At 31.4% G+C, this 22,611-nt stretch overlaps 3 protein-coding genes and 1 pseudogene across 4 annotated transcripts; 2 read left to right on the top strand and 2 right to left on the bottom strand.

Annotated features, from left to right (window-relative positions):
* Positions 1–347: 347 nt before the first annotated feature.
* LOC113869220 (phosphate transporter PHO1 homolog 10) lies at positions 348–6,400 on the top strand. 2 transcript variants are annotated; one of them, XM_027505441.1, is made up of 15 exons: positions 349–754; positions 1,387–1,870; positions 2,121–2,475; positions 2,553–2,601; positions 2,781–2,852; positions 3,528–3,657; positions 3,761–3,881; positions 4,013–4,271; positions 4,427–4,531; positions 4,611–4,655; positions 4,733–4,882; positions 5,432–5,710; positions 5,798–5,934; positions 6,075–6,200; positions 6,360–6,400. In XM_027505441.1, the coding sequence occupies exons 2-14, from the start codon at positions 1,405–1,407 to the stop codon at positions 6,175–6,177; spliced, it is 2,271 nt and encodes a 756-aa protein (XP_027361242.1). In that variant the 5' UTR covers positions 349–754; positions 1,387–1,404; the 3' UTR covers positions 6,178–6,200; positions 6,360–6,400. The 2 variants fall into 2 exon arrangements, with proteins under 2 accessions (XP_027361243.1, XP_027361242.1); XM_027505442.1 differs by having other exon boundaries at positions 348–1,870; positions 3,549–3,657.
* Positions 6,401–7,363: 963 nt separating this feature from the next.
* On the bottom strand, positions 7,364–12,337 carry LOC113869224 (multiple myeloma tumor-associated protein 2 homolog). Its single transcript, XM_027505447.1, has 4 exons — positions 12,147–12,337; positions 11,665–11,754; positions 9,083–9,350; positions 7,364–7,927 (listed from the first exon to the last, which is right to left on the bottom strand). Exons 1-4 carry the CDS (start codon positions 12,187–12,189, stop codon positions 7,615–7,617), a joined length of 714 nt encoding a protein of 237 aa, XP_027361248.1. The 5' UTR covers positions 12,190–12,337; the 3' UTR covers positions 7,364–7,614.
* A 1,231-nt stretch (positions 12,338–13,568) lies between these two features.
* Positions 13,569–18,412, bottom strand: LOC113869221 (rhamnogalacturonan I rhamnosyltransferase 1-like). Its single transcript, XM_027505444.1, has 9 exons — positions 18,015–18,412; positions 17,583–17,901; positions 16,955–17,022; positions 16,779–16,867; positions 16,533–16,695; positions 15,325–15,614; positions 14,707–14,911; positions 14,236–14,393; positions 13,569–14,007 (listed from the first exon to the last, which is right to left on the bottom strand). Exons 2-9 carry the CDS (start codon positions 17,851–17,853, stop codon positions 13,728–13,730), a joined length of 1,524 nt encoding a protein of 507 aa, XP_027361245.1. The 5' UTR covers positions 17,854–17,901; positions 18,015–18,412; the 3' UTR covers positions 13,569–13,727.
* Positions 18,413–20,274: 1,862 nt separating this feature from the next.
* Positions 20,275–22,113, top strand: LOC113870402 (annotated as a pseudogene).
* The last annotated feature ends 498 nt before the right edge of the window (positions 22,114–22,611 follow it).

Raw genomic sequence — 22,611 nt, forward strand, 5'->3', positions numbered from 1 at the left:
ACATTCCATTAATCAGATATCAATATGGTTCTGTAATCTTCTTTGGTACAGCTTTTGACAGGTCATATATCCATCAAAACACTTCGATTCATTAGCCTTTTGTGTGGGAAACAAACCACCGACTGCAACCTTCATGCAGTGGAGAGACTTTTTCTTTATTATGTTATTAATAATAACTACATGACACTAAATTTTATGACTGAAGCACGCAAATATATAGTGTTCAATATTCACCTTCACGACGTGATTGTTTATTTTTTATTGACTCTTCTAAATTAAAAAAAATTAAAGAATTAGATTTTACTAATTTGATCATACGTATATTTTATTACAATTTTAACAACTACTTTTACTGTTAACGATTGTAACTCTATTTATGTTAATACAGGAAATAAGTCTATTTTCTTATACATGTTTTTGTTTTTGTTCTCCTTGAAGTGGTTTGAGTCTATGACTAGTTCTCTATTATTTGTTGTTCAGTTTTTTGTAGCTGATAAGAAAAAAGTGATCATGGTCATCCTCATCAATTGTCCACGTGCAAGTCCTCTATCACAAGTGTTTTTGGGGTGGAAGTGGAGGAAAAAGACACGCAGCACTGCCTTTATCTTTGCCAACCCATAAACAAGCTTGCTTCAAATGATTGTTTCTTAAAATCTGGGAAGGGTTCTTTAGTTTTCTCTATATAAATTTAGAACCTATGTTTTGTGTGTATGAGCCAAGGTGCCTCTACCCTTTTAACTGAGAAAATCGCAAGGTGGCTTTGTTATGCAGTGTTTTTGTAGAATTCTTGAGTCCTGTTGTGGCGAACCTGTTTATACTTCTGAATTCTCCTTTGTGGTTTCTGTGTATGTCAAAGTTACATAAAACTTTAACACAAATTTTCAAGTTTTGAACTTGTATATTGTGATGTGACAAGGTAATTTTGTTCTTAAGCTTATGGAACTGCTATACTGTCTAGAATGTAGGAATGTAGGTTCCCTTGCATTTGGTTCTGCATGAAAACATCTTCAAACTAAAATTCTGAAGCCTCAAGGGTGGTGTTTGAAATGCTACTCTTATGCCTCTTCATTTATTATTATGAATCTTCTTTTTGCCTTTCCAGAATTGATGTATGAAGGGATATCATAAGATTGCATAGCTTACCATTAAAATTTTATTATTATTTTTCATTTGATTTTACATCATTAGAATGACTTGTTAGAATAGACATATTGATGACATTTCGCTCTAATCATAATTCATCAATCCTAGGCTGTAAATTGTGTTAATTCCTGTCTCCTATACTTCATATACCTAGTCCAAGATGTTTTCCTTCTGCTGATTATCATTTTGAACTTGAATGTTGTATATTCTTATTGTTTGCAACATTTTTCAATCTTCATCAGAAAAAAAATTATAGACAAGATGACATTCCAGAAAGACTTTAAACAACAAATGGTGCCAGAGTGGGAGAAAGACTACATGGACTATGAGGGCCTCAAAAGGATATTGAAAGAGATTAAAAGTAGCAAGAAAGCTATACACAATAGGTCCTTGCAACACAGATTCAGACTTGAAAGAGCGTTCAGTGGATTAAACATGCATGGTAGCAATCATCAGAGAGAGGGGGATATTGAAGACCAGGTTATAGAAGTTAAAACCTTAGAACAAGATGGTTCTAAACAGTTATATAAGACCAACTTTCAGAAGTTCCATGAAGTAGGAGGAGAGGCTGAGGCAAGACTCTTTGAGAAGCTTGATGAAGAGCTCAACAAGGTCAATGCATTTTACAAGGATCAGGTAGAAGCAGCCAAGCATGAAGCAACCCTTCTGAGTAAACAAGTTGAGGCTTTAGTTGCATTAAGGGTAAAGGTGAAAAGTCCCGAAACAGGTAAATACAAAATTCAAACTTCAGTTTTATAGTTTGTTTAGTACGTAGTTCTATTAGAAACAAAATTTTAAAAATGTACATCCAGTAGATGCTTTTCTATGTAAGGAAAATCGAGATAAAAAAAATATATAAGATCACAAGGAATTTGATACCACATAGAGATAAATTCATAAAATAATGTACATTCAATATATGTTTTTCTATGTTTCCATGCACATGTGGATAGATTGAGTTTGACCTGAATCTGCAGGATCAAAGCATAATTCCTCATCACCTGAAGAAACTTTTGATCAAAATCATCAGCAAAATGATTCTATAGATGGTCCTGAAGTTGATCCTATTCAACAGGCCAATAGAAATACTCATCAGGAGGAGCTAGCAGAAACACATAATAATTACAATAGAAAAGATCCCATGGAAATTCTTGAGCATGTAAAGGTTGATAATGTTCTTCAGTCTCCAATGTCAACAATTAAAAAAGCTTTTACTGATTCCAATAATAATGAATTGAGCCCCGACAAAGAAGAGATGAGAAAAATTGAAGAGCAACTGAAGCTTGTGTTTATTGAGTTCTATCAGAAACTTCTCCATCTTAAAGATTACAGGTAATAAGAAAATCATGGGACCTTATAATTTCTAATCTTGCCATGTGCTTCTGTATTTATACAAATGGATGCGACAGTTTTATGAACCTCTCCGCATTTTCCAAGATCATGAAGAAATATGAAAAGGTTAGAAGTATACTTAGTACCTAAGAAACTTCAGTTTTCTTAGTTACATTCTTCACAAATTTTATTTAGTTTGAAGGCATTTAAAAACAAATGAAAAAAATCTCTATTCAGAAACAGAATTCAGAAAAAATTTTGTTTAACTTCATTTTATTTTATCATTATATGTTTGCTTGCAAAAGAGTACATCAAGACCAGCATCTGCAGCATACATGCGAGTAGTGGATAACTCCTATCTGGGAAGTTCTGACGAGGTTGGTTTGAATCCTATGTGTTATATTCATAGCATTAATCATTATTATTTCTTCCCTATATTTATGAGATGTGTAAAGTGAGAAATTGAGCCTTTATTTATCTTTGATTTAAAAGTTATATATAATAAATTCTTAAATTCAAATCAATGGTGCATATAAGCTTACTTTCTCATTTTACACATCTCCTCACTTTATAGGAGCTAAATCTTTTCTTCCCAGACGTGCTTGAGGAGTTAGTCTCACATGTGAAACCTTGTTCAAATAAAAAAAAAAAATGGTTGTTTAGGGTATAGGGTTTTAGCTCAAATTCCAAATTTAAGATGGCTATCTCAGCCTATTTGTACATCTTTCGTTTGGCAATATTTTATGAGCTTTACATTGTCTCTTTATGACAATAGATAATTCAATTGTATTAAACAATGTAATTTATGTCCTTGAACGAGTGAAAAAGTGGATAAATTACTGATGGAACTATTATTTAACTGTGCACATAAACACCAAATTGTTTTGTTGCATTCTGTTCAATTGAATTCTGTATTAGAGATTATTTTGATTTGATGGGTTTGAAATCTTCATCACTTTCTTTGTGATACTACTAGAAGTGAACACTATCATTCCCTGATCCTTACCATCCTCAACCGTCCTAGTAATGCTATCTGTTTCATTTGATTTTAGGTTAATTTTCTTTTGGAGAGGGTGGAATGTACCTTTATCAGGAACTTTACACACTCAAATCACAAAAAAGGGAGGAAGTTACTAAGGCATAAAACAAAAAGGGAAAGGCACAGCATAACATTTTTTACAGGTAAATAACGCTATTCTGGTTAAATAATAGTATGTAAATAATTAAGTTGATTTTTTTCACTGACCACTGTGTTGACTAATGTTTACCTTGTCTTCTTTTACAGGTTTCTTTTCTGGTTGCTTTGTTGCTCTACTGGTTGCTACTGTATTAAGAATAGGATCTCAACATTTAATGAAGAAGCAGGAGGGGACATTTTACATGGAAAACATTTTCCCACTGTACAGGTGACAATATTTTTTTAGAGCCTTGTTTGCACATCTATTGGTATGATTATATGGTTTCCTTTGTATTCATGATGATTCGTTCTCTTTCGTTATTGCCATATTATTTTTTAAGATGGGATTAGTTCTCGCAGTCTATTTGGATATATCACTCTCCATATGCTTATGTATGCTGCAAACACATATTTTTGGAAGCGGTATCAGATCAATTATCCATTCTTATTTGGCTTCAAGCCTGGAACTGAGATGGATTATAGAGAAGTTTTTCTTCTGACCACTGGTCATGCAGTGGTTGCACTACTATGTTTCCTGATAAATTTGCAGCTGGAGATGAATCAAAGGACACAAAACTATAAGACAGCGACTGAACTTGTTCCTCTGAGCTTAATTTTTGTAAGATGCTTAGTTTGGACTATAACCTCTTTTTTGATATTTGCTATGTTGTTTCAAAAATAAACTTGTCTTTACTCATTGGTCCTCACCATTATTTGTTCTGGACTATACTTCAGTACCTCTTTAATTTATTAAACTCTTTGTTGCATGTGCAGCTTGTTCTTTTGATTACCTTTTGCCCTTTCGACATCATACACCGTTCAAGTCGTTTCTTCTTTATCCAGTGTTTATTTCGATGCATATGTGCTCCTCTTTTCCTGGTAATAGAATCAAAGAGGCAAAAATTTAATGACAAAATTAAATGACTAGATGCTATTCAAAACTTATTTTACTTTGCAGGTTCGTCTTCCAGATTTCTTCTTGGCTGATCAACTTACCAGCCAGGTATTGTGCTCCCAAGATTTCATGTCACAAAAATTAATACACTTCATATTGTAATATATTACTACTTTTTATTTTAGTTCCAAACTTTCAGGAGTTTTGAGCTTTACATATGTTATTATGGCTTGGGAGAACACTCAAGGAGGCAAAACAAATGTCACCGTCGTGGTTTCTACAATATCCAGTATTTCATTGTTGGCATCATTCCTTACTGGTTTCGCCTAGCACAGGTTCATTCCAATATTTTTTTGCTATATGCCTTCTATTTTATTTTCTATATGCATGACGACATTTGCTTTCAGCTATGTATTTAATAAGTGAAGTAAGTTCGGCCTTGGAGTTTAAAAGGTGTTATTCTTGTGATGCTTTATTATGCCAGAAGACTATTTTTTGTTAAACATTATTAACAATTGTGACAGCTTGTGTTTGATGGGGATCGTTGTTTATGCTTTCTGAGTACTGGATGAATTGTTTTAAAACTGGTTCGAATTTGAATGGAAAATCACAATCGGTTCTTGAATCCAAGTCCATAGCAAAAATATGAAGATCTATACACTAGTGCGATCATATTATATGTTTACTTTTCTCATGTTTTAAGCTATCTTATTATAAGTAAGGTCGTTAATTGGGCTCTGGTGTGTCACTTCATTCATATACATATGCAACTTTACATTCAATCACATCTTGATCGTATGTTTATTTCCATTATAGGAGTTATGGTGTCTAAATTTTATTGCAATCCAGAAGATACACTAACTGAGCATATCATATTTGTGTAGTGCATGCGCCAATTCTATGAAGAGAGAGATTTCAACCGTTTGTTCAATGGTTTAAATTATCTCTCCACAATTGTTGCCATGGTCTTTAGGACTACCTTTGAACTAAAGAAGGGAAGAATTTGGAAGGTGTTGGCACTTATAAGTTCAGCACTAGCAGTAATTCAGAACACATTTTGGGACATTGTCAAGGACTGGGGGCTTTTGAAAAGGCATTCAAGGAACCCCTATTTGAGAGATAAACTCATAGTTCCACACAAAAGTATCTACTTCATAGCCATGGTAACAATAAATTCACCAAAAGAAAAGTGGTGTGGTCTTCCATATATTGTTATTGGATATTCATTCAATCTATTTGCATATTCATAGGTCCTTGACATAATTCTTAGACTTTCCTGGATGCAATTAGTGTTTGAAATGGATTGGAACCCCCTTCATAAAGTGGCAATGATTACAGTCACTTCCTGCCTTGAAATTATTCGTCGTGGCATTTGGAACTTCTTTAGGTAACGTCTTTGACATAAACTTCATGGCATTGGCTTTTTATTATATCTATTCATGGATATCTTTAATTATTTTGTGTTTTGTATAAGTTGTAACAATTTAAAGAATGACAGATTCTGCATGACACTGTGTAACTATTCAGGTTGGAGAATGAGCACTTGAACAACGTTGGAAACTACCGTGCCTTCAAGTCTGTCCCTCATCCTTTTAGTTACTATGATGAGAGAAATGATAAGAATGACTAGTGGCACTTCGGTACACAGATTATATATAGCAATATTAGAATCAAGTATGAATTGAGTTTCACATAGATTAAAATATGAGTAAGTTAAGAGTTTATAATCAGATGAATTCATATATTCAATGTCTTAAGGTTTTGAAGTTATTATGATATTTTTCCTATTCCTATAAACTCTCCAACCCAATAAACACCTACAATTTAAAACAAAAATACACGTTGAATTTGATCAATGTATGAAAGAATTTTTACTTGAATAAAATTTAATTTTCATAAATTTTTTTTCTATTTTTTATTCTATCTTAATTTGACATTATGAATGTTACTTTAAAATTAATTTGAATATTAGTCTTAAAAAAAATACTAATAGCAAATTCTCTAGCATACTATTCTCTAACCTAATAAATACTTACAATTTAAAACAAAAATATACGTTGAATTTGATCTATGAAAGAACTTTTACTTGAATAAAATTTAATTTTTATAAAAAAAAATTTCTATCTTTTTATTTGATCTTAATTTGACATTATAAATGTTTACTTTAAAATTAATTTGAATATTGGTCTTAAAAAAATACTAATAGCAAATTTTCTAGCATATTTTTTTAATATATTCTTAATTATTGACTAAAATTTATTAAAAAAATATATGAAAAACATAAAAAGAGTAAGATTTACATTATTTTTAATAAATTTAAGTTAACACTTAAGCATAAAATGATATTTACCTTTTTATAAATATTTTAGACTAACTTTATGTTTTTGCTTTCTTGTTTGTGTTATTACTATTTCAAATTTCAAAATGAGCTCGAGTTATTGTAATAAGATAATAAATATAAATTCAACCAATATTAACTAAATAAGTATTATTTTTTCAAAATTAAGGACTGCATGTATTTTATATGTTACAATTTACAGCATAATTTTATGACGAAGATGATAACGAGTCCGAAAATTACTGTAAGAAAATTGGACGAAAGTACCGTGACGTAATCCTATTGGCAAGTGAAATTTATTCTCTTTTTCCTTTGTGATGCGTATAAATATTTGAAATAGGATGTTAGATATCTTAAAGTTAAAATAATAATCATATAACTTGAAACGATAAATGTAAGAAATAAGAATTCTATCACAAACTACATGAAGAAAAGTAAATCTAATTAGCTTAATTGACACTCGTAGAGACAGGAAGACAAGGCAAAGTTACTGAATATTATACCCAGTTTATATAGGAAGCAAGAATACTCCAATTTCAAAGCCTAATTGGCTTCATTACTCAACACGAATTTCCAATTTTAAACATTACAAAGAATGCCTGATTGTTAGTGCCAATGAGCAGGCATTTTGCACTGTCAATCACCAAGATACACCATCCATATTGAGTTATGAAACTAAAAAAACATGACAATTCACATTAGATGATGAGAAAACCCCAGAGAGTATATTCAATCTGAATCATGTCTCCTCTTCTCCTTATCTTTTTTGTGTCTCTTCCTGTCATCTGAATCACGAGAATCTCGCTTCTCACGCTTCTCACGTTTCTCTTGCTTCCTGTCCTCGCGGGAATGCTGCTTCTCGCGCTTTTCACGTTTTTCTTCCTTCCTCTCCTCACGTCTCCTCTTTCTTCTACTTTCATCTTCAGGATCCTCTTCAGCCTCTGGCACGGATTGTTTGAGCATCGATACATTCTCTACCTCAGCTGGTGTAACATTAAGTGCATGCTTTGAAGAACCAGGTTCTTCCCAAGGTTGAGGTGCTCTACAGACAGTAGGAAAAATAAATTAAAAAATATTGGTAGATAATTCCTTGACAAGAAACATGATCAATGGCATAATAATTTCGTTTACTAGGAAAACAAACTGAGTCCGTTATGTTTTAAATAAACAATCAGTGCACACATTTAAATGTCCAATTTTTAAGACTGTGACAGTATACAAGAATTACCACCTATCTATATTTATATTTTATACACCACATTAATCCATGTTGAGCAAATTTCACATTTAGTGTTAAGACCAGCAAAGCCAACGAAAGAATGTGGACATTTATAGCAGACAACTTTCCTCTACCTAAGGTCCTAAGGTGATTTCACCAAGATACAAAGTGACTCTCCACTAGCCATTATCCACTACTCCCTCAACACCAAGGATCATAGCTGGGAAAAATAGAAAGAACAAAAGGAAGAAAAAGAAGATCGCCAAATCAAATTCTCTGTTCTATGCCAGTTCTTCTAAACAGCTATGTATCATAACTTCTTGGCCATATACTAAATAAACCCAGTATGACCATATCCTGCTCTACCAAATCATAAACAAAGGGGTGGTAGCTCATTTTCTGATAAAACCTGTTACATAACTAAATTATCTTCTTAGTCATGACTGTAAATATTGTAATTATCTCATGAATATCTTTGTAGATATCGGTTACCTTATTTTTAGGGATTTGATTGATTCTTTGTACGTGTACAAGAGACACACAACATTCAGCATTCTTTTTATCTCTTTTCTCTCCTTTCTATAAAACCAACTAATTAAAAAGAGGACAATATACTTTTTGAACCATCTGATGCTTCAGAAATCTGAACTCTGACACATTGGTCTGACTAAGTTTCATGAATATTGAGTTGCTTATGATCTGGTGAGATATATCTAAAAGATTGGTCAGTCATCATTAGAAAAAACTAACATAATACATTAGACCTTACATGGTAATGTAAGTACGTAATCTTATAGTCCACATGTGAAAACAAGCAAACCTACCAAGAGATTCTTACTCCAATCATTTTTGTATGATGTGCTAAAAAATATCACAAACAACCAAAACGGGAAATAGCAAAAATTGAAGTATTTATAATGAAAATCAAATTCACTTCCTTGCTTTTAAAAATGTTCTGCTTTCCTAGTCAATATTTACCTTGCAAAACCAAGACCTTGAACCCTAGCTGCTTCAGCATGACCTCCACCTAAGTCTTCTGCTGTAGACCCTCGCTTTACCAGTTCTGATAATTCATGTTTATCAAGACGATTACCTTGAAAACGGTTGCCACGCTTAGGAGCTAAGCCAAGAGCTTCCCTCATGGCCTGCTCCTCCTCTTCCTTGATTCTTTTTATTTCTTCTTTTACATCCTCCCTTTCTGCACTTTGGGACTTTTTATCCCTGGCATACCAGAAAAGATCCTTCCCTGTTGAATTAAAAGAATAGATTTAAAGATGCATTTTTACTAAGATAATAATAGAGTGTGCATTACAAGAAAAATAGATCAATGAATCATAATAATGGAGGAGAAAGTGATATAAATATACAGTGAGAACTGAGAAGAGGTATTGCCCTCTATACCAACCAACAATTAACTCTTATCCCACCGGATGAGATCAGCTAAGTACAGTCCTCTATACATGTTCAAAAATGAAAGATTGAGTCATGATCATGCTAGGAAACAAAGAAAGATAAATCTTGCGAGAGACTGACTAATACTCTTGTATTCCTATAACTACAATCTCATAGTTAACAACTAACAATGGGAATTAAAATTTATTAAATATAATAAAGAGGCTTTCACTTAATTTTGGGTGTGGCCCAACATGTGACCAGACTTGAAACATAGACCTGGTACCACATGCAATCAAACACAAATTTTGGAAGGGGGAGGGGGCAAGAAATGAGCATAGGCTGGTAATATTGGGATTACAGTGAGCACTAAACAGCTAATCCTGGTAATATTTATTGACATGAATTTTCTATTTCATTTATGGACGGTGGACCTATGCCTATAGCTTACCGTAGGTTGAAACATATTAAGCTCCATTACTACTTTTATTCTTTCTATTTTCTGTTGGGCACCTGGTCACAAAATTACCTTTCTTACAAATATGGACTGAGTACTTTCATTTTGATCCACTTTGATAGTACACCAGATCCCAGCCAAGCCCATTAATCATCTGATTTAAAGATTTGATCAGCCAATGCCCTTTCCCCCTAAGTCAAGAAATAAACAACAAAACTTCCACCTCCAAGTTTGCTCAAAGCCTAATATATAACATTTCTTCCAGCACTAGCAAAGTTAAAGTGTAACTGAAATAATCAAATTTAAAGCACTAAAGCTTAGAGCTGTGATTGCAAACTTTGAAATGACAGCAATTATTTCCCCAACCATCAGAATTGCATTCAATTCTAACAAATCTTCACTACCATTTCACCATCAATACAAACAGCACATCATCCTCCTACAAACAGTAAATGAAGTCCTACTTTACTTCTTCCAAGTAATACATGAGAAGCAAATGGGAAAAGCAGAAGCACAAAAACAAAGATGCTAAGAGCCAAACAATAGTATAATGCTTATACGATTCTACAAATGAGTCTCTAGCCCTTTTTAAGCATCATAGAAACAGGAAGCAGATGGATACCTAACTTGTACATGTCTATTTATCCTTCTTTAGTCTTCCCAGCTTCTTATATGTCAATTCAAGTAAATCAAATAGAGCTCTAAAAATTACATTGGACGGAGTTCATCTCTAAACATACTTAAAAACATGTCAAGGCACCAACTTGGCATTACAACCCACATTGCCAGAAACATGATTGCATATCCCAAACTCAAATACTAAAATGAAGTAAATAAAGGTTATAAATTACTATACAATGTTTAAACTGAGAATTGGATACAGGGAAACACTCAAGAGAAGACCCCTGTAAATAAAAAATAAATAAAATTGAAATTTGGCCTTTGATCAGGACACAAATTTATTCTATATAGAAGATCCTTATTCAGATACTTCCAATAGCATCAAATCTTATGTTCTATTTAACTTTGAACTGTTCACTCTTGTGGAAATTTTTGGACCAACCGACCAAGAGATATTGTAAACCAAAGACTGACCAATCAACATTTTGATTGATTCAAGCATAGAATAGGACAACTTTAAATTTTAAACATCTGAACTTCCTGTTCAAGACTATAAAAAACAATTAGTTTGAAATTTGAACAACCATGTTAAAAAAAATATCATGAGGGAATTTTAGCAGTCCCAGTAGAAATATCACTTTTTTCTTGTTTCAGACCAATAATACCTACACATACATTGAGAAGGCCTTCAGATTGCCTGATAAGGAACAAGACAGAGGACGTAGAACAACAGCATCTATATAACAGAAAAAGTGAGACATTCGCTCTGCCATTGAAATTTTAGTTTCACAATATCCTATTGAAAATTAGAGTGGGATCTTCAAAGTTCTTCAAATGAAGGAATCACTCAAGTTTAGATCAGCATAAGGTTTCAGTATTCCATTAGCCAATTCAAAGCATAAAACTACAGATACCAATTAACTAGAGACACCAAACAATAACCAGAATAAAACATGTCAAGGCCAGCCATATCCCTCTTGCTAATTAACTAAGTAATTGCTTGTCTTAATGCTAAATGAAATGAGTATAATCCAACATATCACATTTTTAATAAAGAGCAAGCTGGGCTGAAATAAACGATCAACTTTACCTTTCTGCCATCTTCCAACAGGGGCCTTGATACTATGGCCAAGATAGTTCTCCCTATGTTTATCAACTTTTACATCCTCCCAAGTGAATTCTGACCATCAAAAGTAAAACACAAACAAATCAACAAAAAATATAAATACGAATCCATTATAGGATGAAACCAACTACCAGGTTTACCAATATCACACACATAAATAATTAAAATTATATACATAAGTTTTTACTTCTAAGCATGATTTGCGTAAACACCAGAATTTTACGATTTAATATGATCAAATTGCAAAGCATAACAAGAAAAGGACAAAGCCCTAATTTGTAGAAATCGTCCATAAGACCAAATTGAATAACGATTTCACGAAATCGGCAGTACAGAAAAGATATTGAGAGATTAAATTTGACACACACACACACACACAGAGATAGAGAGGGAGATTTTGGAAAATAGGAAGAAATTGAAGGTAGGGATGAGAAGAGAAAACATACGATCTCGACCGCCACGAACGCCACCTCTGGTTGGGTGATACATGTCTGCCCCTAAACGCTATGTTCTCTCCTTTGTCTGTTCCACTTTCAGATTATTTGCTTTTCACTGCATCTATGCAATGATTCAATGAAATCAACGAATCACGTTTCCGGGTTTAAGCACGTTCACACAACATTAGGGCTTGTTTGGTTTAGTTTATAATCGTATTCTTAAGAATCTAGATCAATAAGATTTAAATATATTTTTCATCTCTGTATTTTCAAATTTCAACTTTTACTTTTTGTTTTTAAATTTAAATTTATAAAATTTTAGACTTTAATTTTGTTTATTAATGTACTGAAAAAAATTAACACACCATAAATCATCACTAAAAATAAAAAATATTACATTTAAAAATAAGAAAAAATTGAAGAACTAAAATAATTTTTTAAAAATATTTATAGAAATTAAAAATATAGTTAAATTTTTAAAAATTGTCCATAAATCTGAAGTCTTGAAAAATAAAATACCAAATAATGAAAATATATCAATTTCTTTTAATATGATTAAAATTTTTATACAGCATTTTTTAAAAATTTTATCCCGATTTAATCTCTATGCATATAAGTATTAATTTTGACGTGCAATTGAGTGTAGAATTAAAATAAAAATGAGTATCAATATTTACAAAAATAATAATAAATGAGTATTATAAACATGAAACTGAAAAAAAAATTGTCATTATGTGATAATTATTTTAAATTTAACCTTTTATTTATCGTATTGTAACTAGCAAGTGAGTCGATCGCTCTTATCCCACATAAATCTGCGATTAAATAGGTCAATTCACGTAAGTCTGCATTTAAATAAATTAATATTTAATAAGTCGTATATACCTACAATTAATTTAGTTTTAAACTTTTTCAGCTAATAAGTTTTTTTTTTTTAATTTAACTAATTTAGTTGTCTAGTCAATTTTCCTCTTAAAACCCTTAAATTCTCTTCTTCTTTTTTTTACTTTAAAGTTTTTTTAATATAAATTAAGTCAATTAAACTAAATCATCAAATATCATGAAAAATTAGAGGGAAAAAAAAACAACTTCTCTTCTTCAAATGATAATATGAAAGTTTACAAAATAAATAAAATTTTCACTAAATTTCTTACTTCTATATTTTAAAATTATTTCACATTCCAATTCTATTATAAACATCTAAAAAGTAGAAAAATCATTAAAAAGGTATTTTTTTTACAATAGAAATACAAAAGTGTAATAATTTATTTTTCAATAAAATTATATTACTTTTAGATACTTAAAATTAGCCCAAAGGATCAATTTAATGGGGTATACTCCACCTGAATTGTCAAGTATTTATTGAATGAAACTAGGAAGGGACGAAAGAATTAAACTAGTGAAGGTAAAAATGAAGGGGCATCTATTGCTAGGCTCAATAGAAGAATAATTTTCCTCTCTTTTCTATTATTTTTCTCTTCTCTACAAAATTCTAGTAATCTGAGATCTTATGGCAGTAATCTTGATTCTTAACAGAGCACCTGAGTAAGTTAGTGGAATGAGTGCATTTTTTGGATTCCTCCTCCTTACTCATGAGTAATGTACTTGACTAGAGTTATGAGGACCAAGTAAGTCATCACAATTTGTTTCCTCACAGAGACACTCATGAGGGTTTGCATAGAAATAGTCTTCCTCCTTTGGCTTCTCTAAAATAACTCTGCGCCGAGTTGGCTGAGCAATTCTCTTTTCATGAACCTGTCTCACACCATCTGCAAACTCATTCCAGGAAAGGGTTCCATTTTGATGCATATCAAGCAATTCTACCAGCTTTTTTCGATCCAGCAAGATGGTCTTTTTAAAACCAGAATATCTGCACATAAACTAGTTACTTAGATGCTTTCCCCATAGACATTCATGTAAAATCTAAGAGAATTGCTAAAAATACACTTGGTGAATTTCATATGGATCTCACTCAATCAATTGGAATAGTAGACTTGCATGAAATTCGCTCAATCATACAGTACGAGACATTATGTCAAAGAATGTGTTGTTAGCATTCTTCAAAATCTAATTGCAATCAGCAAGTGTAAATGCAAACCTGCGATGACCTTCCACTAATTTTGCCATGTTCCCGTCATAGGTAGGAATAAACGTGTTACTGGCTACTGAAACCATAAAATCCAAGGCTGCCATCTGTGATGAATGATTCTGAAACTGCCGCAAATCATCACGGGTCAGCAACGTTTCCTTTTTCACCTGATATTGCAATAAAGAAAAGTCAGATGCTGCCACCTGGAATAATGTTAAAGAGCAGAATGAGAATAACGAGAAAATGCATAATTTAGTACAAGTTCAACCACTTTGAGAGCTAGAACAATTTTCAACCATAGATTTGAACGTTTTTAGCAGAATCTGCTATGTACCAATGTGATATAAAATATACGCGGACAATTTTGTACAATCCCCAGCAGTCCATTAGTATCAGTCACATTCATTCAGCAACATCTTATGAAAATCCAAAAACTAAACGAAAAAATGGCAGGAAAAATTACAATGCTAATGAACTCACAATTTGTGGAAACGCAGCTCTCAATTGTGCAAGTCTATGTTCACCACCATAAATCTCACCAGCTGCAATATAGATCTGTGTCTCCCTACCAAAACCTAAGGCTCGCAGAACAAAGGCTGCCTCCTCTGGTGTCAAAGGACAAAGACCCTGTGATCTCCTCTCTTCAGAAACTATCTCCTTTTCTCTCCACCAAGGGAAAGCATACCTGAATTACAGAAGCAAAATCAACATTTTTGTGGCTCATTGCAAAATATTTTATCATAAAAATCTTTCTTTCTATTGTGTCAAAATACTCCAAATCCAACATATCATATAATTCATGAACTATAGTATAGAACCATTACTCTCCTCCAACTGGAAGGTGCATCCATCTGAATATCAGCACAAGTAACTGGCATCTACCATCAATCCCTAACTATTATATGCTTATTTCTCATCTCAACTCCAAGAGTTGGCATAATTAACTATTTCAAATGTTATAAAAGGGAAAACAAAAAAGATATTATTCACTTGTATCTTCCCCAGCAACTGTCAAATAAGAAGCATCTATCTCTCAATTAATGACAGGAAATAATGACTTAAACCCAATATATAGAGTCAACAAGAAACATAAAAGACCTCATCCGTTTGAGCTCCTCAGCTTCTTTATCCATGCAACCCTGAGTGCAGCCTGAGAAAGCCAACATGTCCATCTCATATCTCAGATGCAACGCCACAAAAGGTCCCTTCTTATGAAGTATCTGAATCAACTTGTGCCCCAAATTCTCAATTTGAGGAGTAAATTTAAGTGCCTGGTAATTGACACGGCACCTGAGCTTCTGTAGATCAAGTGGAAGACCATTGTTTGCTAGACGTGCATCAGTTTTGTTGAAGTGTAACACCTTATGTTTTCCAAAAAGTGGCAAAATCTGCAGTTGGAATCAATAGCATTGAATTAAACTCAACATATATACTGCTCAAAATAAGAGAGGGCAAGAATATACTAAAAAGTAATTATTTGCTTACTTCAAAACAGTCAATGATGTGCTACTTTTGAAATGTATTTTGACTTTGCTACATCAGAAGCAACTCAGTCTAGTTGCTAAATAGTAAATACAATTCATCCATAAGTATTTACGATTTTCTTCATTCAACTGATCAATATTTCAATTTAATAGATGTTCCTCTTCAATTCCAATCTAATTCTCAATATAAGGTAACCAACAGACTCCATTTTCTACAACACCTAATATGGAATGTCAAAATGATTTTTTAACCATTATCCCAATTCACCCTTGCACCATGGACAGGTAAGACAGTAAAGAGGCATTTCAATAACAAGACAAATGAGAAAATATACTGCATTCCTTGTTTATATAATACAAGTTATCACTATGTTTCAGTTTAGGTGCATTGCATAACACGACAGGATCAAGAGAAATCAAATAACACAAATACCAAACAGTAACTAAAGCATAATTTAGATCAAGAAATTCATAATAATAGACTGGTGACAATAATAATGCCAAAGTCCCAATTAATTCAGGAAAGACAAAATTACTGACATGCACAATCCATCCTACCGTCATGCCTACCAAATAAGACAACTAGTGACATTGAATAAAGAAATGCTTCAAGGCCTTCTCAAAAAGCATTGAAAAATTAGCAATTCAGGGGAAACTACACCCTCATAAGACTGACAAATTAAAGAATCTCTGTTGTCCTAAAACTATATATTTCCATGCCATAAAAATAAAGGTGAAGAATCATTTATAAATCACATTATCAGACCTCAAGTTGCAAAGCTCCGGCTATTTGCTCAAATGAAACAAATAAAATGTGCACACCTGCTCCATGTAATATTTTTCATTTGACCAGCTAACAGGAGGCATCTCCAAGGTAGAGTATCCATACTTTCTACTAAACTTTTTGGGCACCCTTTTCACTATTCGAACTTCATCTCTTAAAGAATCAATGAAATGTTTCACATCAAAAATGTCCTCAAAATTGCTGCAAAAGAAAACTACAAAACATTAAAATGACAAGGAGGTCAAATTAGAGGATATTCAAAATTTTAAGAACATACAAGATACCTAGGGTCAGCCCAAAATGATGTCTTGTCAAGCTCAGGAACAACCAATGTGAGATTCAAAAAACGAGCAACTGTCACCATGTCACAAATCTGAAAAATCATACCTCTAAATGAGTATTTATGCTTCTCAAACAGCAGAAACCGAGAAATTGAAGAATAGGAAGTGGCAGTACAAACCGCAGCACGCATTTGATTCAAGCCCCCATTGCAGGAAACTCTTAGAAAACCATTACTAGTGTAATTTCCTGTAAGGTTTTAGGTCAAAAGGCTTTAGCATATCCCAAAATAAGAAAATACGGGTAAAAGAAACTTAAACATCCTATCGATCAAAGCTATACATTTATAAGTATTGCTTTATATTAATAGCACCCAATTTTGTCCAGCACTAGGGAAATATCAATATTAATATCTAAAAAAAAAAAGTCACTAGCAAACTATCTCAAGCAAGCAGCATCAAATAAGTTATGACCAATACATATAAAATAGTTATAAAGGAAGTTACAGTAGAAGGACGACACATTAAGTTATAGTCTTATTTGCTTTCCAGCCAGCCCCAACATAAATCCATACATTATTGATGCTCCAAACAGAGTTTTCACAATCCACAAATCTAGCACACAATTTGCACCTACATTTTAGTTATTAACAACCATAACCATCTAAAAAAAATCATCTTCAAGAATACACATATACTGCATTGCTAAATCATACTATACCCAACGTTGCCTTACAGCTTCAAATTCATAACTTAATCAATCAAAAAACACAGCTTTAAGACAAATAAGTACTCAGTCAAGAAACTAACTTGCAGGAAGTAAAGCAGGAGGTGCTTGAGCAACTCCTTTATTCGCTTGTATTGGAAGCTGAACTTGGGTTATATGATATATACCACTAGTAATCCCAGAAATTAAATGTGAATGCCATAGTTCACTAACTGTCACTAACTGAACCAGACACGTCCACAACACAATGCTTGAGCACACACGAATGAACCAAATCCTCAAACGTGTCTTAGGAATCACAGGACCCTGAAGTTTATCACACCTCACTTGTATACCCTCTGATCTAACCTCCATGTCTTAGCCACACACCTCATTGCCACTTCATCGAACCTAACTTTAAAACTTTACACACATTCCAAAAGAAAAAAAACTCAAATCAGCATTACATAAAAATAAATAAATAAAATCATTGATGTACATTACATTTTGAAATTGGCAAACCCATAAAGCCCTACCACGGATGCAAGCAATGCAGCAGAGTGAATGAATCTTTTTGGAGAAATGGAAACCCACCCAGAATTAAATTTGAAGCAGAGAATTGTGAGGTAGGCTCAAAAAACGATCTTTTTGCTCCAACAGAATATGAAGCTCTTTCAAGAACCGACGACCAGAATGTTAAAAAGAAACGAGAAAGATCCAAGACCATGAGATTGAAGGGAAAGGATCAAATCTCAACGCCAAACAAAGGGTCTTGCAATGCATTTTTGGATTCCCTTTTCCGGGAAAATTTTGTTTTCTCTCTCTGTTTTTTTCTTTTGTATCAAACACCACGATTTCGCCAATCTCAAAGGAAGTTCTCAGTCTCTCTCTCTCTCTCTCTCTCTCTCTTCCACGGAAAAAAAATGTTCGCTTTCTCTCTCTCCGATTTTGATTTTCTTGCTTTATAGGAATTTTTAAAAAGGATATGAGTACCGCACAGTTACTTTCATACCTTTCGCTTTCTCAAGAAAATGATAAATTCATGACAGCAAAATGAATTTTACGTAATTAAAATTGATAATTTTTAATAAAAAATATTTTTTATATTGGAAATATAAAAATAAAATCAATTTTTAAAAAATATGTTTTTTAATAATTTAAAATTAATATTAAAAGTTGATGGTAATAAATTTATATTAAAAAAATATGACAGACGGTAATACAAAATTGAAAAGAAAAATATAGTTTATGATGATTTTTTATTTGATTTTTATATTTTTAACTTGTGTAAATTGTACATAATGTGAAATTAAAAAATAATAATTTTTTATTAAAATTATAATATTTATTTTTTCAATTTTTTTTAAGAAACATATCATTAATTATTTAGATATTAGATTACTCTTATCTCCAAACTACATAATAAGCTGCAACTGCTCTTAAATTATCCACATTTATACAATAACATAATTAAAAATATTTATTCAATAAATCATATTTTACGCACATCTCATACACAATGAGCAACATCTTGAGAAAACAACAGACCACCTAAAATTTAACTCAATATATAATTCTTTATTAGTTGAGCTATTTATTGATCTACGTGTTTAGTAATTTAACAAAATGATATTTTTGGATATTTACATCAATAAATTTAACAGAGTGATAATTTTTTAATATAAAAGTTAAAATATACAAATTATGTATATATTCACAAAATGCTATCTAAACTTACCATCATTTGTGCATACAACAACAATATAATCCATCCCAAAATCATAAAAGGTTGAAAAACTTGTGTTCTTCTAATTGAAAAAAATGATAACTTGGCTTTCAAGAAAAGTTTGCCCTTTTCATCCTCATAATGTGAGGAGAAAAGCCATCTAAGCATCTGCAAGGCAATGATATTTTGTAACATTAGTTAGGTGCAAGGATCTATCATCATGTAAGGAAATAGAATAAGGTAATATAACTTCTAATTCTATTTTTTTTAACCTTTATTATAATTTTCTTCACAAATAGTATATATAAGTTTTAATTTAATATTTAATGAAGTACAAACAAGTAATCATGGCTAATGGAATTGAATTAATGAATCATGGTTGTACCTACCTACAATCCATGTATTGAATCAATGTTGATTAATGTTTCTTTTATGGTCCTCAAATGAATATCTATTGTTTTCTTTTCTTTGTATGTCCATTTCAATGGCACACAAAACTGGGGATACCTAAAGCACCTTCTTTAATTTCCCTTTATTTATTATGCCTGCCCATTCTCATGATTGGTTCACATGGATTTTATAATTTGTTCACTTCATTTTTCATTTTATGATACTCCATCAAGCCTTATTATCCTTAGGATATGAAGTGAGTGGGGGAAAGAGAAATAAAAAATAATAGATATATGATCAATTTGAGTAGTTGTCTTCGTAATGATTTTAACAAATTTTTAAATATAACTTATTAAAATAAGATTTTTTTTTAACTATGGTCTCAGTCTCGAATTTAAATTGTAATTGATTTTGTCTTCAATATTTAAATAAAAAATTTTGTTGCTCGTAATAATTTTATTTAACTCAAATAATATTATTTTTAATAAATATTTTTATAGTCTAAATTAAAAACATATATTTTTAATTTATGATATGAATTTATTGTGTAATAACAACTTATTAAACTCCTAAACAATTATATAAACACATTCCTTTTAACTTAAAAAATTATAATTCATAGTTTAGCCAAAAAAATTATAATTCATATGATACATACTATTAATTATATGACAAAAATAATGGGTTATATTTAATATTTGGTGTATATAGTTGTATTAATGAATATTAAAACAAAGTTGCATCAGAAATCTACAATTTATATAAAAATTAAAATATTAAATTCTTAAGAACTAAACCTTTTATGTTTCATAAATGTGAAGTATGACTTACTATCTAAACAAATAATTCAAAATATGTTAATGTTGTTTACAATTATATATTATAGCTGCGTAAAAAGGCTTGAAAATCATTAACTGCATTAAATTTTCATGAAAATAATGATCGTGTGTAATTATTTTAATTCTAATTTGACTTAGATATATTTAATATGATATTCAAACATTCTAAACATTTTTCACTATTTTGTTAAATATATGAACACACTTTATAACATGTTTTTGTTTAATACAGCATTAATTGTTATTAAAAAAATCATATAAATTTATTCTTTCTCGTGATAATTTAATATTTTTAATCAATAACTAAAAACATATTTAAAAGAGAAAGTTGGTAGGCATCACTAATATCTCTCATTTCTCCCTCTTGGAGCATACACTGTGTTTCCAAAGCAACCCCATTTACCATTTGTTTTTCTGGTTCTGGGTCTAGTTCAAGTACTATTGTCACGTTCAGTTCAATCCCTAAGGTTCGAATTACAATCTGATCACGTCAAATGCATAGTGGAAGAAATAATAAAGGCCAATTCAATTACAACATCACCAATTCCCCCACTGTCACCGTTCGGGTACGTATAATAAACCTTATTACAACACCATTAAAAGAATTGAATTTGATTGATGGGTTATTTGATTTCTTGCTAATTAGGTGAGTTCGCGTGATGGGGTCAATGTTTATCACTATGGGGAGAGTGTTCAATCGGGGCAGTTTGCATCTGAAGCAGTGGAGAGTGGTGACTAAATGGCGTGTTTTTTGAGTAGTAATCATCACAATCCCCCAATAACACTCATGATTGATTTTGATTGGAGAACTGGTGTTGTGGCCAAGGATTGGTCCAATCTTGCGAAGAGAAGCAATGTTCATGTAAGTCATTTTATTTATTATATACAATTCAACAATGGTTGTCTTACATGTATAAAATGAATTTGTCAACCTAATCAAACTCTCGCAGCAGCAGCAACTATTGTTTTGGATTTTCAGATTAGTTGCCAGAGTGGTAATCTTTGATAAAATAATTCCTATACTGGTGGTTTCTCTTACGTGTTCCAGGCAATGACACTAGAGCTACGGAATTTGCATGAAGTAGTCTTGCATTCATGAGATGTTTTATCTTTATAAAAAGTAAGCATACACTTATGTACACATACGTTCTTAATTTATATTCAGAAAATTATTTTTTAACACTTAAATTTTCATGTAAAATGGGTGGATAGAGGAGAGAAAAGGGGAAAGAGAGAGAGAGAGAGAGAGAGAGAGAAGTGATATTATAGATGATATAAAAAAAATGAAGGAATTTTTTTAAAATGAGTAAATATGTAAAGGCAGAAAGTAAAAATTTAGTCGTATCGAGTTAAATTAAAGTATTTTGTGCATATAACTAATTTTAAATCAATGATAGATAAATCATTTCTTACTTATTTTATACTTTTTCTCACCTTAAATGAATCAAATAAAAAAAGATGAACGTAGGAAAATGAGAATAAAGATATAGAAGTTCTTTATATGTATTGTTATTATATCTACATTTTTCTTTAGGAGGAGAAGAAATGGAGCAGCATAATCGGGCAACGAACACTAAAATGTTCTGGTTGAGCTTGCTTTCAGTCTTTGTCTGCATGTCAGTTGCAGGGTTGCAGCTATGGTACTTGAAGACCTTCTTCGAGAAAAAGAAACTCTTCTAAATTTTTGGTGATAATTTATATATTTTTCTAATGTACTACAGAGCATCAATTTGTAGAATTTTCTCAGATTATTCCTTTTTGTTAATTGAAAAATAGATTCATGGCAAATAATTTTCAGGAATTATTGATGATCTATATTTTGAATCTTCAAAGATAAAATCAACAAACAATTACATATGATATATTACTGTGATGAGCTGGAAATATAATTTAGCTAAGAATTATTATATATTTACACTTTTTTATATTTTTATTTTTTAATATATAAAATATTAAAATAATAGACAACTGTTAATAAAAATATATAATATTCTTTTAAATTTACTGATACCGTAAAAATATACCTTTATCATAAACTATGTAATATGTATGTCGTGTAAAATATAGGTATAATGAACACTAGTTGTTGATATGATTATGCAATTTTTTTAAAATTAATAATTAATAATATATAACAAATGTCCGAGGGTTTTTCAATGTTGAACATAATTTATATAT

The sequence above is a fragment of the Abrus precatorius genome, unplaced genomic scaffold, assembly GCF_003935025.1.
Source record: "Abrus precatorius isolate BTA unplaced genomic scaffold, Abrus_2018 Scaffold6, whole genome shotgun sequence".
Taxonomy (NCBI): domain Eukaryota; kingdom Viridiplantae; phylum Streptophyta; class Magnoliopsida; order Fabales; family Fabaceae; genus Abrus; species Abrus precatorius.

Bases quoted from the DNA above. Each gene is read 5' to 3' on its own strand.
- LOC113869220 (XM_027505441.1), top strand. From the start codon at position 1,405: ATGACATTCCAGAAAGACTTTAAACAACAAATGGTGCCAGAGTGGGAG. The intron at 1,871-2,120 runs GTAAATACAAAA...CTGAATCTGCAG, and splicing joins GGTGAAAAGTCCCGAAACAG to GATCAAAGCATAATTCCTCA. The intron at 2,602-2,780 runs GTTAGAAGTATA...TGCTTGCAAAAG, and splicing joins TCATGAAGAAATATGAAAAG to AGTACATCAAGACCAGCATC.
- LOC113869224 (XM_027505447.1), bottom strand. From the start codon at position 12,189: ATGTATCACCCAACCAGAGGTGGCGTTCGTGGCGGTCGAGATC. The intron at 11,755-12,146 runs GTATGTTTTCTC...TTTGATGGTCAG, and splicing joins CGTTCGTGGCGGTCGAGATC to AATTCACTTGGGAGGATGTA. The intron at 7,928-9,082 runs GTAAATATTGAC...TACTGTCTGTAG, and splicing joins CAAGGTCTTGGTTTTGCAAG to AGCACCTCAACCTTGGGAAG.
- LOC113869221 (XM_027505444.1), bottom strand. From the start codon at position 17,853: ATGGAGGTTAGATCAGAGGGTATACAAGTGAGGTGTGATAAACTTCAG. The intron at 16,868-16,954 runs GTTTGTACTGCC...ATGATTTTTCAG, and splicing joins TGAATCAAATGCGTGCTGCG to ATTTGTGACATGGTGACAGT. The intron at 15,615-16,532 runs GTGTGCACATTT...TTCCAACTGCAG, and splicing joins AAAAATATTACATGGAGCAG to ATTTTGCCACTTTTTGGAAA.